Below are 16384 nucleotides of genomic sequence, written 5' to 3'. Positions count from 1 at the left end.
AGCTGTTGAAGTCCTGCCTACAGATACACTCTTTTCTTTTCCTTTGTTTTGATTCTTTCATCTGTTTTTCATTTTGGATAGTTTCTATTGCTATGCCTTTGCATTCACTAATCTTCTGCCATGTCTAATCTGCCATTAATCCCAACCAGTGTATTTTTCTCTTTTTTTCTTTTTTTTTTTTTTTTTTTTTTTTTTTTTTTTTTTTTTTTTTTTTTTTTGAGACGGAGTCTCGCTCTGTCGCCCAGGCTGGAGTGCAGTAGCGCAATCTCGGCTCACTGCAAGCTCCGCCTCCCGGGTTCACGCCATTCTCCTGCCTCAGCCTCTCCGAGTAGCTGGGACTACAGGCGTCCGCCACCACGCCCGGCTAATTTTTTGTATTTTTAGTAGAGACGGGGTTTCACCGTGGTCTCGATCTCCTGACCTCGTGATCCGCCCGCCTTGGCCTCCCAAAGTGCTGGGATTACAAGCGTGAGCCACCGCGCCCGGCCTCTTTTTTTCTTTTTGAGACAGAGTCTCACTGTCGCCCAGGCTGGAGTGCAGTGGCGCAATCTCAGCTCACTGCAACCCCTGCCTCCCGGGTTCAAGAGATTCTCCTGCCTCAGCCTCCCTAATAGCTGGGACTACAGGCACATGCCACCACAGCTGGCTAATTTTTGTATTTTTAGTAGAGGCGTGGTTTCACCATGTTGGCCAGGCTGGTCTCGAACTCCTGACTTCAGATGATCCGTCCACCTCGGCCTCCCAAAGTGCTGGGCTTACAGGCATGAGCCACCGCGCCCAGCCTCCAGTGTATTTTTCATCTCAGACATTGTCTTTTTTTTAAATCTACATATTTGATTTGGATCTTTTTTCATATTGTCCATATCTCTATTTTATGGTGGTAAAATATGTACAACATAAAATTGACTGTTTTAATATTTGTAAGTATACAATTCAGTGGCATCAGGTACAGTCTCAGTGTTGTGCAACCATCACCACTATCTATCTCCAGAATATTTTCATCATCTCAAATTGAAACTGGGCTGGATGTGGTGGCTCACGCCTGTAATCCCAGCACTTTGGGAGGCCGAGGCAGGCAGATCAACTGAGGTCAGGAGTTTGAGACCAGCCTGGTAAACATGGTAAAACCCCATCTCTGCTAAAAATAGAAAAATTAGCTGGGTGTTGTGGCACGTGCCTATAATCCCAGCTCCTCAGGAGGCTGAGGCAGAATTGCTTGAACCCCCGGGAGGGGGAGGTTGCAAGTGAGCTGAGATCACACCACTGCACTCCAGCCTGGGCAACAGAGCAAGACTCTGTCTTAAAAAAAAAAAAAAAATTGAAACTGTATACTCATTACACATTAACTCTCCATTCTTCCCTCCCCCAACCCCTGGTAACCACCATTCTACTTTTTGTCTCTGAATTTGACTACTCTAGGTGCCTCATATTAGTGGAATCATACAATATTTGCCCTTTTTGCCTGCCTTATTTTACTTAACATAATGTCTTCCAAGTTGACCCATGTTGTAGCATGTGTCAGAATCTCATTCCAGCCAGGCACGGTGGCTCACACCTGTAATCCCAGCATTTTGGAGGCCAAGGCAGCTGGATCACCTGAAGTCAGGGGTTCGAGACCAGCCTGGCCAACATGGCAGAGACCACCCGGTCTCAACCAAAAATACAAAAATTAGCCAGGCGTGGTGGCATGCGCCTGTAATCCCAGCTACTTGGGAGGCTGAGGCACAAGAATCACTTGAACCCGGGAGGCAGAGGTTGCAGTGAGCTGAGATCGAGCCACTGCACTCCAGCCTGGCCGATAAGAGGACAGAGCAAGACTCCATCTCAATTAAAAAAAAAAAAAAAAAAAAAAAACTCATTCCTTTTGTAAGGCTAAATTATATTCTGTCATATTTTGTTTATTCATCCATCAATGGACATGTGGGTTGCTTTCACCTTTTTGCTGTCGTGAATAATGCTGCACTGGTATAAAAATACCTATTTCAGCCCCTGATTTCAGTTCTTCTAGGTACATACCCAGGTGTAGAATTGTTGAATCATATGGTGATTCTTTGATTTTTTGAGGAACTGCCATATTGTTTTCCACAGTGGCTGTGCCATTTTACATTCCCATCAGCAATGCACAAGGCTCCGATTTCTCCAAGGCCTTGCCAATACTTATTTTCTTTTTTTTTTTAATAATACCTATCCTACGGGCGGATCACGAGGTCAGGAGATCGAGACCACGGTGAAACCCCGTCTCTACTAAAAAAAATACAAAAAATTAGCCGGGCGTGGTGGCGGGCGCCTGTAGTCCCAGCTAGTCGGAGAGGCTGAAGCAGGAGAATGGCGTGAACCCAGGAGGCGGAGCTTGCAGTGAGCCGAGATTGCGCCACTGCACTCCAGCCTGGGTGACAGAGCGAGACTCCATCTCAAAAAATAAATAAATAAAATAAAAAAAAATAATAATACCTATCCTAGTGTAGATGAAGTGGTATCTCACTGTGATTTTGATTTGCATTTATCTACTTATTAGTGATGTTGAGCATCTTTTCATGTGCTTATTGAATATTCGTATATCTTCTTTGAATAAATGTCTAATCAAGTTCTTTGCCTGTTCTTTTAATGGAGTTGTTTTCTTATTGCACTATAGAAGCTATTTGTATACTGTGTATATTAAACCCATATCATGTATCTGATTTGCAAATATTTTCTCCCATTTTGTGGGTTGCCTTTTTACTCTCTTGATAGTGTCCTGTTATGAACAAAAGTTTAATTAATGTATTTAGAGACAGGGCCTTGCTATGTTGCCCAGACTGGAGTACAGTGGCTGTTCACAGATGCAGTGATTGCACACTGCAGCCTCAAACTCCTGAGCTCAAGTGAACCTCTCACCTCAGCCTCCCAAGTAGCTGCAACTGTAGACATGGGCCACCAAGCCTAGCCAAAAGTTTAATTTTGATTAATTCTAATTTATCTATTTTTTCCTCTGTTGCCTGTGCTGTTGGTGTCATATCCAAAAGATCATCACCAAACCCACTGTTATGAAACTTTTCTCCTATGTCTTCTAAGAATATTGTAGTTTTAGCTCTTACATTTAGGTCTTTGATCCATTTTGAGTTGATGTTTGTATGTGGTGTATGGTCCAAATTCATTCTTTTGCATGTGGATATTCACTTCTCCCAACACCATTTGTTAAAAAGACTGTCCTTTTTCCATTAAATGGTTTTGGCAGGCACTCCTGTCAAAAATCTTTTAACCATATATATGAGGGTCTATTTAATTTGTTGAACATGTGGAATCAAATTAGAGTAACTTGTACTTACCTGCCCGTTTTAACATCGGTTTCAGTTGTGGGTTATGATTGCTTATTTCCCTCATTATGGACTGCATTGCCTGCTACTTTGTAGGACTGATAATCTTTGATCGGGTGTCAGACGTTGTGAGTTTCACCTTGTTGGGTGCTGGATATATTTGCAATCTGTAAATCCTCTTGGGCTTTCTTCTGGGACATTTGAGTTACTTGGAAACGGTTTAATCTTTTTGGGTCTTGCTCACACAAGATTTTTTTTAGGCAAATCCAACCAGTGCTCATTCTAAAGCTAATTATTTGCCATTAGTGAGGCAAGGCCTCCCTGAGTCCTCTCAACACCCCATGATACTCGGCATGGCTGGTGGGAACAGACAGAGTCCCCACCCAGTGAGCAGCGGGCACTGTTCCCTAGATCCTTCCTGATGGGCCTTTCCTTGGCCTTGAGTCCTTCCCTCACACACGTGCTCATCAGTATCCTGCTGGGTTTCAGGGGTGCCTCCACAGCTCTCCAGGAGTTTCTCTCTAGGCAGCTGTCTCCTCTCTGGCAGTCTGTCCTACACACTTTGGTTACCTTGCCCTGACATTTAGCGCCGTCTCCTCAACTCATGGTGTTCCCTGGCTCCACTTTAATTCCCCCTCCCTGTGTTGCAGCCTGAAAACTCTCTCAAAGCTGGGAGCAATCACAGGGCTCACCTTTGTTTCCCATCTGTCTGGAATCTCTGTCCTTTATCGTTCAATGCCCAGAGCCTTGAAAACCACTATTTCATATATTTTGTCTAGTTTTACTTTTGTTTCAGGCAGACGGATATATCTGATCTCTGTTACTCCACCTTGCCTAGAAACAGAAATCTCTGCACTGCCTTTTTTTTTTTTTTTTTTTTTTTTTTTTGGTGAGACAGAGTTTCACTCTTGTTGCCCAGGCTGGAGTGCAATGGCATCATCTCAGCTCACTGCAACCTCCACCTTCTGTGTTCAAGCGATCCTCCTGCCTCAGCCTCACGAGTAGCTGGGATTACAGGCGCCTGCCACCACGCCCAGCTAATTTTTTTTGTATTTTTAGTAAAGACAGGGTTTCGCCAAGTTGGCCAGGCTGGTCTCAAACTCCTGACTTCAGGTGATCCTCCCACCTTGGCCTCCCAAAGTGCTGGAATTACAGGCGTGAGCCACTGCGCCTGGTCTGCACCACTTTTTTTTTTACCTGTAAGATCACAGGGCCTCTGCGAAGCACTGTATGAGGGATTTTTTGTTTTGTTTTGTTTTGAGACAGGGTCTTGCTCTGTTGCCCAGGTCAGAGTGCAGTGGCACAATCTCAGCTCACTTCAACCTCCACCTCCCAGGTTCAAGCAATCTTCCCACCTCAGCCTCCAAATAGCTGGGACTACAGGCGCCCACGACCACATTCAGATAATTTTTTTTTTTTTTTTTTGAGAAGGAGTCTCGCTCTGTCACCCAGGCTGGAGTGCAGTGGCGCGATCTTGGCTCACTGCAAGCTCCGCCTCCCAGGTTCACGCCATTCTCCTGCCTCAGTCTCCTGAGTAGCTGGGACTACAGGTGCCCGCCACCATGCCCAGCTAATTTTTTTGTGTGTGTGTATTTTCAGTAGAGACGGGGTTTCACCGTGTTAGCCAGGATGGTCTCGATCTTCTGACCTCGTAATCCGCCACCTCGGCCTCCCAAAGTGCTGTGCTGGGATTACAGGCGTGAGCCACCACACCTGGCCACACTCAGCTAATTTTTATATGTTTTTTTGTAGAGACAGGGTTTCACAATGTTGCCCAGGCTGGTCTCGAACTCTTTGACTCAAGCGATGTGCCTGCCTTGGCCTCCCAAAGTGCTGGGATTACAGGTGTGAGCCACCACACCCAGCCAAGTTCTTTGAAGTGAAAGAGACACACAATAGATGCTCAATCCCTCCTCACTCACCAAAGGAGAGTCTAAAGGGCCTGCCTCCTAGGAATCTTAGTTTGGCAGTGACTTGGCTCAACTTAAGGAACTTTCTAGGTCCAGAACCCTTGCAATTGGACCTGTGCTAGCCTAGACGTCAGCACCCTCTAACCCTGAGGGCCATCATGGGGTGAAAGGGCCAGCTGTGGGGTCTCACGGAAAAGCCAAAGTGTGACTGTGAGCACCTAGAGACAGTGGTCTTAGCTTGCCTCTAGGCACTGGACATTATGAGCAGACATCCATTCCCCGTCAATGTTTGGTCTACCACTACCCTGCTCCCCCTTGCCAATAACTAATTCAGGACGGGGCATGTGACCCAGTTCTAGTCAGTAAGGTATAGGACCAGGAAAATCTACAGTGGCTTCTGGGAAAGGCTTCCTCCATCTTAAGAGGAGCCATGGTAAGACACAGTCTCCCTTCTCTGGAGTTGCCATACTCCAGTGTGGACACTTGGGGCTGCTGCCACCATCTTGGCACCAACCTGAGGATGGAACTAACAAGAAGGATGGCAGATCAGAGAAAGCCCGAGCCTGGACACATCATTGAGGTGATGGATCAAATAGCCCCACTGCCTCGATTCCCCTCTGAATATTCATATAAGGAAAAAAGACTTAATTAGTGGTTCAGTTAGATGCCACCAAAAGCAAAAGCACTGTCACTGAGCCAGCCACCTGGAGGGCTGGAGGTGCATGTGGAGGGGAGCACCTTAAAGGTACTCTTACCTCCTGCTAAGGAGTTCTTTCTCCTTTGAATGAGAAAAGGGCCAATAGCTGTGAAAAGACATGCCCAAGGCCATGTGGGGGGAAGTGGCAAGAGCAGCCCCGCACAGGCTTATCAGCCTTCCATCGGGTGCCTGATGCACTACAGCCCTGTGCCCCAAGATCCTGAGTCAGCTTTGATGGTGGGGCTTGTGGGTGGAGGCCTCAGAGTTCACCGACTCCAGTCAACGTTTAGTTCTCCTGCTGAGCAAGAGCAAGCAAGCACTGGGGACTTCCTTGAATTTTTGTGCTGACATGGTATCCTTGGAGGAAAATATCAAAGTCCCCCGAGCTGTAATCAAGGCAGTTGCAGATTACAAGTAATTGCCATAGTTTCGGGACAGATTTTTCTCGGATTTAAAAGTGCCTGTCCAAAGTTCCTTCCCAGGCCAACAGAACAGAACAGGGCAAGCACCTGAGACAGAGGGGAGCAGAACCCTGGGATCCAAGGCTTGTGTTTGCTCTCCACGCCAGAGCAGGAAGCCCCCTCTGTACCCTGGCCTCCTTCCTCCACGCTTCGAGCATGCGTAGGCCACGTGGCCATCTCTCTGTAGTAGGGGTCGGGAATGGGCTCCGGGACATTTACTGCCTCAATTCCAAGACTGCCTGGAAAAGGGCAGTACTGCCTTGGGCAGTAGAGAGTTCCTATCCCTAGAGATACGAACCCCGGCAGGGCCTTCAGCAGGCATCTGATGCCTTCATACGTGCTGTCGCCTCACCCACCAGGAAGACCCTCCTGAACCTCAAAGATGTGACACATGCATGCATTCATTTCACAAAGAACTACTTGTGCCAGGTGCTGCTCTAGGTAAGGGGGATTTAGCAGTGAATAAAACAAAGTGCCGCTGGGTGTGGTGGCTCACATCTATCATCCCAGCACTTTGGGAGGCCACGATCCCCAGAGGTCAGGAGTTTGAGACCAGCCTGGCCAACATGAGGAAACCCCATCTCTACTAAAAATATGAAAATTAGCCAGGTATGGTGGTGCACGCCTGTAATCCCAGCTACACGGGAGGCCGAGGCACAAGAATCGCTTGAACCCAGGAGGAGGGGGTTGCAGTGAGCTGAGATTATGCCACTGCACTCCAACCTGGGCGACAGATCCAGACTCTGTCTCAAAAAAAAAAAAAAAAAAAAAAAACAATTCCCGAAGAGTGTAGAGAAAAAAACATAAAATGAATATACAATGTGATATCAGGTGGTCATTAAGTGCTATAACAGAAAGGGGACAGAGAGTGACACGGTGAGTTTTAGAAAGGGTGGTCGGGGAGGGCTTCCCTGGAAGAGGTGTAACTAATGTTTGAACTGATAAACCTTAATGAAGGCAGGAGCTGGCCATGCAAACATCTGGAGAAGCAGCGTCTAGGCAGAGGGAAGAGGAAGCAAGGTCTTCAGCCAGGTTCGAAGACTAGCAAGAGGCTGGTGTAGACCGGGCATGGTGGCTCACGCCTGAAATCCTGCACTTTGAGAGGCCAAGGTGGGCAAATCGCCGGAGCCCAGGAGTTCAAGACCAACCTGGGCAACATGGTGAAAACCTATCTCTACAAAAAATACAAAAATTAGCTGGGCATGGTGGCGCACACCTGTAGTTCAGCTACTCAGGAGGCTGAGGTGGGAGGATCACCTGAGCCCTGGGAGGTTGAGGCTGCAGTGAACTTTGATCATGCCACTGCACTCCAGCTTGGGCAACAGAGTGAGACTCTGTCTCAAAAAAAAAAAAAAAAAAAAAAGAGGCTTCTGGAGCTGGACAGTGGTCTGGAGGCGGAGAAGCATAGGAGATGAAGTTGGATTGGTGACTGGAAGTCAGATCAGGAGGGTCTTGCAGGCCAGGCAGAGCATGTTGGCTTTTCCTCTATATATCGCAGCCATTGGGTTTGGATCAGAAGGGCATGGTCTGACTCAGGCTTAGACAGCCACACTCTGCCTGCTGCACCCATATAAAGCCCTGGCACATGGTAGGTGGTTAATAAAGATTGGTGATTATTATCAATGTTCTTCAGCTGCACCATTGGACCCCGGAGCTCACTGAGGGTGGGGACCAGAATGGTCATCTCATGCCTATTATAGTTGGTGCTAAGATGTGTGGATATATCAGTGACTCAGGGCATGAATGAGTGAGCAAGCTTGGAGTGGGTTCTGAGGAGGAGACTCATGCCCCCAGGGCAGGTGGGACATGCCGTCGGTGCCATGTAAAGGAAGCAAGCCACTGGCTATGCCACAGAAAGAACAGGTAAGCAGGTAAGTGCCCATTTTAGAAAAGAACCATTGCCTGGGCCCTAGGGGAATGCAGGATGCAGCTGGGCCCAAGTATGGCTGCAGGAGCCAACGCAGCCTGCAAACCAGCAGGCAAGAGTCAGGCAAACCACATGGGGCACCACCTCCTAGAATCACCAGGATGCTTACAGGCTCACCCTGATCCCCCCGGGAGCATTAGAGGCAGTCATCTCGCACAAAACAGCACCCAGAGGGTGCAGCCTAGACAGGCACTGGTGCCCAGATTCTGGTTTTACGCTGTACATGGGAGGTGGCAGACACTGTTGTGGGCTGGGGCAATCATGGAGGGCTTCCTAGAAGAGCTATAGCCTAGATGGACAGATAAGGTTCAAACTGAAGACACTAGGGGTCTATAACTGCAGACACTCCTCCAGATGTGCCTTGTGAGATCACTCCACCTCTGAACCATGCCTGATACCCCTCCCCACTATCCACAGGATAATGCCTTGGCTTGGCATTCAAGAGTTCCTATCTTCAGAAGTGGCCTCTTCAGGTATTGCTCTTGAAAAAAATAATAAAAAGATAAATAAAAGAAAAAAAGTGGCCTCAATCTACCCATTCAGCTTTGCCTCTCCCAAGCAGCCAAACCCACGGCACATGCTATACGTTAACAACGCCGCACATTTTCCCATCCAGTGCCTTTGCTCACGTTGTTCGCTCTGCCAGGAATTCCCTTCTCTGGCTCCACTTTCTAAACTACTGCCTATTCCTTAACACCCAGCTCATGACCCAACTTCAGAGAAGTCTCCGCCCTCTGGTCCCACATCATCACATACCTGGTGAACTATAAGCCACGTTGAACGCAGTTGGGTTTTGTTTCCTTGGATGACCATTGGGTACCAGTTACACCTCTTGCCCCAGTGTAATTGTTAGTCGTGACCTTTTCACTCCTAGATATGTTCCAGCTGGATGGCAAATTAAACAGTCACCTTTCATCACCTACACCTTTCTCCACCTAACTCAAATCCTTTGGGCAGGAACCATGCGTTTGTCAGAGCCCAGCACAGTACTCTGTATGCTGGAATAAAGTCAGTCACTCATACCAGTAATCTTTGAGACACTATGGGGAAGCAAAGCAGCAGAAACATGTGTCCCTGTTCTCCTGCCACATGTGAAAGGAGGTGAAAGAAGGTAAGAAAAGATCATTTCAGAGAGGCCGGGTGCGGTGGCTCACGCCTGTAATACCAGCGCTTTGGGAGGCGGAGGCGGTTGGATCACTTGAGGTCAGGAGTTTGGGACCAGCCTGGCCAATGTGGTGAAACCCTGTTTCTACTAAAAATACAAAAATTAGCCGGGTGTGGTGGTGGGCGCCTGTAGTCCCAGCTGCTAGGGAGGCTAAGGCAGGAGAATCGCTTGAACCCGGGAGGCAGAGGCTGCAGTGAGCCAAGATAGCACCACTGCACTCCAGCCTGGGTGACAGAGTGAGACCCTGTCTCAAAAAGGAAAAAAAATCATTTCAGAGAGTTACAAGTGACATGGAAAAAATCATGAAGGGAGGGGTAGAGGCTAATTTTGGACAGGCTGGGCAGGGAAGGCCTCTGAAGTGGCGTTTGAGGTCTGAATGAATTGAGGGAGCCATGAGAAGAGAATATCTGCAGGAGGAAAATCCTAGCTAGGAGACGGAAAAAGGCAAGTGCTAAAATCCTGAGGCTGGAACATGCTTAGTGTGTTTAACGAACAGGAGAGAGGCCAGTGTTGGGGGAGCAGAGAGAGCAAAGCAGAAGTGGATGGGAGATGCTGGGAGGGACCAGCAAATGCAGGGCTTTGTTGCCTGCAATAAGGAATTTTATATATATATATATACACACACACATATATATATACATAAATATACACACATATATATACACATATATATATATATAAAATTTTTTTTTTGAGACAGAGTCTTACTCTGTCACCCAGGCTGGAGCGCAATGGCGAATGGCATGGTCTCAGCTTACTGCAACCTCCGCCTCCGTGGTTCAAGCGATTCTCCTGCCTCAGCCTCCTGAGTAGCTGGGACTACAGGCACCCGCGACCATACCCAGCACATTTTTGTATTTTTAGTAGGGACGGGGTTTCACTATGTTGGCCAGGCTGGTCTCGAAATCCTGACCTTGTGATCCACCCGCCTCAGCCTCCCAAAGTGCTGGGATTACGGGTGTGAGCCACCATGCCCAGCCTAGAGATACATATTTTTAACCAGTGTAGGGTTTTGGATGGGGAAGTAACATGATCTAAGTTATTTTTTCCCCAGACAGGCAATTTTTTATTTTTTATCATGCATATAGAAAACAAAAGTGTCACTGATCCCCTTGTAACTGGACAAAGCCACCTCAGGAATATTTCTCTGCTTAAAAGAAGCGTTGTCAGTTACAGTGATGTCAATTACAACCTGGCACAAAATCATCAAGACCATCAGGGTCACAGAATTCTTTCTGGAGGTTATCCTTGCAGAGCATGGTCGCAGCTTCCAGTCTGAAGTCCAACAAAACCGGAACTCTGCTTCTAAGTACAAGGTTATGGTAAAGGCCCCAACAACCTGATAACAATTGTGAATAGTCACATAAGTTTCCAAGTGGCATAAAAAATGTACACTGACAATCTTGCCAAAGTTCTCAACTAAAAGCAACAAGCAAGCCTTTACAGCATAATGCCACAGTGGGCTGAAACACAGGAAAGGATGCACAGGGTCTTACTTAAAAGCAGCAGAAGAAAAGCTTACATTAACTTTCTACACACACAAGGTAGGACCAAGAGAGAAAACCTCTAAAGTTGCAGTGTTCTGTTATTCTTCTAGTTTGCAAAACATATTGTTGAATCAAAAATGCTAGCAAGGGCTCACACTTATAATCCCAGCATTTTGGGAGGCCAAGGTGGGAGGATCCCTTGAGCCCAGGAGTTAAGACCATCCTGGGCAAGACAGTGAGACCCCCGTCTCTACAAAAATGTTTTAAAAAAAGCTGGGCATGGTGGCATACACCTGTAGTCCCAGCTACTTGGGAGGCTGAGATGGGAGAATTACTTGAGCCCAGGAGTTCGAGGCTATGATGCAGCACTGCACTCCAGCCTGGGCAAGAGTGAGACCCTGTCTTGAAGAAAAAAAAAAAAACTGAATGGGCACAGTGGCTCACACCTGTAATTTTAGCACCTTGGGAGGCCAAGGTGGGCAGATCGCTTGAACCCAGGAGTTCAAGACCAGCCTGGGCAACATAGTGAGACCCTGTCTCTATTTATTAACCAAAATCAAGGGCTCTCCTCCTTCCACCATCTCTCAGCCATTCTGTCTTTTCAGCTGGCTCTGGCTCCTTTTGTACTTCCCTGCCAAAAGCACCCTCCACATTATTTTGTGATAAGGCCTCCCCAGGTCCTAGCGAACAGAAGATAAGGCCTTCCATGGGAAGAGGCCTGGGTATGGTCACCACCACCCCTTCCCCTAAAATGAAATGGAGACAGACAGCTCTGCAAGCAGGGGGAGGAGGGGGTGGGCAGCTCAGCTCTTATACCTAGAGGGGTTTGGACTTGGTGGAAGGGTAAGAAAGAGTTGGGGCTAGTGTAAAAGAACACAGCATAAAATGGAATATTAACTATTCCTGCCCTGGGGACTTCCTGGTCTCTCTGTTCAGCAGCCTTGGACTGTCCCCTTTGGAAGATTCTAGGCCTTGCTAAAGAGGGTAAGGTATGGGGGAAGAGAGAATGCTGGCAGTCTACAGGGCAAACCCTCCCTCTCTGGAGACAAAGAGAGGCAAACTCAACACGAAAGTCTTTCTTGTTGAGTTTAAGAAAAAATCTTTTTCTTCAGTTGTTATTTTTTGTTTCTAAGCCATCATTTAAAGAAAAAAGTGGTGTGAGATCTGGGTATGGATAGACAGGCCCCAAGACCAGGAAGACCCCCTCCCCAGCACCCACAGCCTGGCAGCCCAACAGGTAGAGGCAGGGGGGCTGGCAGAGCACCTGGATTCTGTGGGGTCCAGTAACCGGGGCTCAGGAGGGGATCCCATCCTTGCCCCTGCCTCACTCACATGCCCAGATAGGCCAGTTTGGCAGAGTTCCTGGGGATTAGGGGCTGTCCTGTGCATTGGCGGGTGGCCCACCTGGGTCCACAAGCGGCTATGGAGGTTCCTGTAGACCTGGGAGCAGGCAACAGGGCTCATGGTGATCTGGGCAAAACTCATGGGAAAGGAGATGGCTAGGCATGGGTGGGGCACGGCACAGACCCTCATAAGCTAGCAGCAGGCGGTGATGTCAGGCCACCGTGGGGCAGGAGGAGCAGTATGATCACAAAGAATGTGCTGTCCACTGCTTCATGCCCTTGACCTCAACCATGCCCAGCAGCCAGCTGTGTGCTCATCCTGCCAGATACCCAAGAGTCCACTTGGTGGTAGCCTGTGATCTTGAGGCCATGGAATGTCCAAGTCTGGGTGGCACCTGGCACCAAATGAAGCCACTTCATCTTGGGTGATGAGACTCAGTTTGCCACAGCCAGGGTGTAGAGCTACTGTAAGCACGACCAGCACGCATGTGAAGGCCGGCAGGCTGGAGTCTTGAAGCATAGGCCTCAAAGAGGCACTGTCCTCCAAGTAGTGACTTGTGGGTACCCTTGTCAAAAATGGCTGGGATGGCCACGGTCACAGGTCCATGCCATAAAGATTATGGCAGTGCACATCCACAGCACTGGGTGCTTAGTGTAGACGCAGCGGCATGTGACAGCCATGTGATGTTAACACAGAACAGCATGAGGCCATATGGAAACAGTAGAGACTGGCCACGAGGGCCACAATCTGAGAGCTGAGTCCACCGAACATGCAGAGCTGGAGTGCACAGAACAGACAGCAGACAGCAGACAGCAGAGCGCCCATCATGGGCCTGAGCCCAGATCCACCACCCATAGGAGGCACGAGGAAGCCTTATGTAGGCCCCACATCCCAAGGCAGCACTTAGCCAGACTGGAACCCCTAGGGCCTAGAAGGGGTCTCCGTGGGCCACCTTGCGAGGCCTCCCCTGGCTCTGCAGGGCCTATCCCCCAGCAGGTAGTACTGCAGGGGGTTGGGCCACAGGTCATCTTTAATAATCTGGGCAACTCTGTCGGCCTCTGGGAGGCTGTGCTGTGAAAACCAGCTGAAGAAGCTTCGGACAGTGTCCCGGTTCCTGTGTACGAGGGCCGGGGGTTCCTGGCCCCGGTGCCATCGGATGCGAGTCGCAATAGACACCACTCGGCCTGAGGCTCTGCATTCATACTCCTTCACTATCACCTTGTTCTGGAAGTAGGGGTTGCTCCAAAAGCGGAACTTGAATTTGCAACCTGTCCTGGAGTGCCTGAGCTCCCTCACCTCCAAATTCATCAGGTAGCAGAGCATGTCTTCATCTCGAGGGCTGATCATGGCTGACAGCTGCGGGTGGTTCAGGAAGGCGGTGACCCAGAAGCCCGGAATATTCTGGATGATGAAGCTCCTACGGGCGAGGTGCAACCTGTGCATCCGGTCAAACCTGCGCTCGAGCCGGAGGTGGGCCCTGTCGGCCTGGGCGCTCACGGCCTCCGCCTCCCACTGGATGGCCTCCAGTGGGTCCACAATTAGGACACCAAGGTTCAGGAGCCGCGGGCCCTCCTGGGCCTCCGCTCCCACCTCCTGCTTCTCCTCCCCCACCAGCTTCTCCCCCACCTGCTGCTTCTCCACCTCCTCCGCTGGCTCCTTCTTGAAGATGGCGCCCTCCTCCGTGGTCGCGTCCTCTGCCTTCTCGCTGGCTCCCGCCCGAGTCCCTAGCCCCTCTGCACCACAGGTTTCTGGGGTTTCGTCCTGGACCCGGCCGTTTTCCAGGCTCGGAGTAGTCGCCGCGGAGGCCGCTTCCCCGCGCCCGGGGAAAGGGAAGGCGGTCCCGGGGTCCGCTGCGGCGTGGAGGGACCCGCGCCCCCCAGCTTCTCGGGCCCGGGCCGCGGGAGCCGTGCGCGCGTCCCCCTCCCGGGCAGGGCCGGGCGGCGGGCGCGCCGCGGCTTCTGGGGTCCCCGCCTTCTTGTCCGCCATCGCCTGCGGAAGCCTCTGGCCTGGAGGGGCTCGGGGCGCGAGGGCGACTGCGGGCTCGGCGACAGGGGCGGCTGGTGGCAGGAGGACAGCAGGCGGAAGGCTCCGCCCCACGCGCCCCCTTCTAGGACGTGATTCGCCGGGGTCTCCCGCAGCCGGGGCGAGCGGCTTGCAGGCCCGGAGGAGGGGTACGGGACTGCCCGATGGGGATGCGACCGCGGGCGCCAGACGAACTGTCCCCAGACTCGTTGGCGCTGGCGGTGGAGGTGGGGAGAAGTGTGTACCAAGCAAGGGTCAGCTCGGAGCAAACACCAGGGCACAGGCCCAGTCGCTGGTCCTGGACAATTAAAACTTTCCCATCACAATCACCACGCCAGGCGATTGCTCAATGTTCCCCATCTGCGGTGGGCAGGCAGGAGTCGCCCGGCTTCCACACTCGAGTGGCGCTTTGGGGCAGTTGTAGGACACTCTCAGCCTTGCACTGGATAAATTACTCAGGCACATGCAGAGGGCTTAAGAGGTATCTCCTGCAAAGACTGACCAGACTCAAACTGGGAGCGGCGGATAATGGTAATCTTCTGACACACAAAGGTGATCAACGCATTCATGTAGGGAAAGCAGGTGCTTGAAATATTCATGTGAAGAAAATAAGCAAGGTCCGAGTGGAAGGATCTGGGGTGAGAAAGGGTCTTAAATGCTACAAACCAGGGAGCGAGTGGGCATCTGCCTGGTTTCTCCAACAGGAGTTGCTTCCTCCTGGGCTGGTTGGCAGAAGCGAGGTGGACCTTGCTTCACTTTGTCCTAGGCCCAAATGCTACCCTTCCAAAGGTGGACTCCAGCCTGAAGTGCAGGGGACTGTACCTAGCAGGCTAAGAGCTGGATTGGCCAGCCCTCTCAGTCCTTGATCCTGCCAATCTGTGTTCCTGTGGTCTCAGCTCCCAAACTGTGGCCTATGGAGGTCAGTACCTCTAATCCCCCCCACCTCTGCCTGGAAGTCCTTGCCACCTCTTCCAGAAAGCTTTCAGCCTTTTCCTGACCAACGGATACAACAGCTCCCTCATCTGAGCCCTCAGACCTATACTGTGGTATACACTCCCTAGGGAGCAAGGTGGATTTCCTTAGGGTACTAGCTAGGGTTTTAACCTATTGGGGTGTACAGTGAACATTTGTCAAGTGGAAGGCCAAAGATGAAGGGTCAGCCCACTTCCTCTGTACACAAAACACCTGCACTTGTTAATGGCCCCATAGGCTCTTGGCTGGACTCCAAGTGACTTGCACTGCTTGGCCATAGACACTGGCTCCAGACCACAGAAAAGCCAGTTCAGCATGAGCCCCGATGGGAGGATCTCAGCACAAGGGTTGGCGCCCAGGATGGTGGTAACGACCTTCATTAGAGACCACCAAAGTCATGTGAAGCTATGTAAGCCTCTCAGCAGTCTGCCTGAACCCGGTGGTTGGGCACAAGTATAGGTAAGGTCAGGTCCTAGCTGTCACCAGCTGTGCACTTTGGGCAGTGACTAGGGTGAACATTTGTCCTTTCTTGGACAACCAGCATCAATTCCTCATCTTAAGAGTGCCCCAAATTTCCTTTGAGAAACCACTCCTCCTGTCTCAGCCTTGTCGTCACTGGCATATGGTAACTGGTTTGGGGATGGCACAGAATCCCATCAAGGCCAATGAAACAGGATGCTTATTGGGGCTTCTGTGGTGAGTCCTCTCCTGACAGCCCGGAAAGGGTTGCTTCCTTCTGGTCAGCAATGTGTGAGAATGGCAGGTCTGGAATCCAGGCAGCATTCTGCTCACTCCCACACAGAGGGGAAATCTACTTTGTAGGGTCTGTGGATGAAGTCACAACTGCACAAGACAGAGCAGAGAGAAATAGGAATGCTGAGGCCAACCATGTTGGAGCCACTAGATCAAGCCTAACCCAAAGACTGCTCTACATCTGGCATTTTCCAGTTACATGCAATTTCAGTGTTATTTTGGCTGTCTGACCCTTGCATCCAAGATGATTAACTGATAGAATTATGCCACTTACCTCAAAGACATGCAAATAAGATATTTAACTTAAAAGTACAAAGCTTGTAGGTGCTGATGGGAGGAGTTTTTACTGTCTG

At 50.1% G+C, this 16384-nt stretch overlaps 1 protein-coding gene across 1 annotated transcript; it reads right to left on the bottom strand.

The window, feature by feature from the left end:
• Positions 1 to 10482: 10482 nt before the first annotated feature.
• Positions 10483 to 16360, bottom strand: LOC129474918 (putative testis-specific Y-encoded-like protein 3). Its single transcript, XM_055266796.2, has one exon. The coding sequence runs from the start codon at positions 14268 to 14270 to the stop codon at positions 13206 to 13208; it is 1065 nt and encodes a 354-aa protein (XP_055122771.1). The 5' UTR covers positions 14271 to 16360; the 3' UTR covers positions 10483 to 13205.
• Positions 16361 to 16384: the final 24 nt, after the last annotated feature.

The sequence above is a fragment of the Symphalangus syndactylus genome, chromosome 24, assembly GCF_028878055.3.
Source record: "Symphalangus syndactylus isolate Jambi chromosome 24, NHGRI_mSymSyn1-v2.1_pri, whole genome shotgun sequence".
NCBI classification, from domain to species: domain Eukaryota; kingdom Metazoa; phylum Chordata; class Mammalia; order Primates; family Hylobatidae; genus Symphalangus; species Symphalangus syndactylus.
This window is presented reverse-complemented; position numbering and strand designations above follow the sequence as displayed.

What these genes read in the sequence shown, in the direction of transcription:
- LOC129474918 (XM_055266796.2), bottom strand. Translation starts at nt 14,270, where the DNA reads ATGGCGGACAAGAAGGCGGGGACCCCAGAAGCCGCGGCGCGCCCGCCG.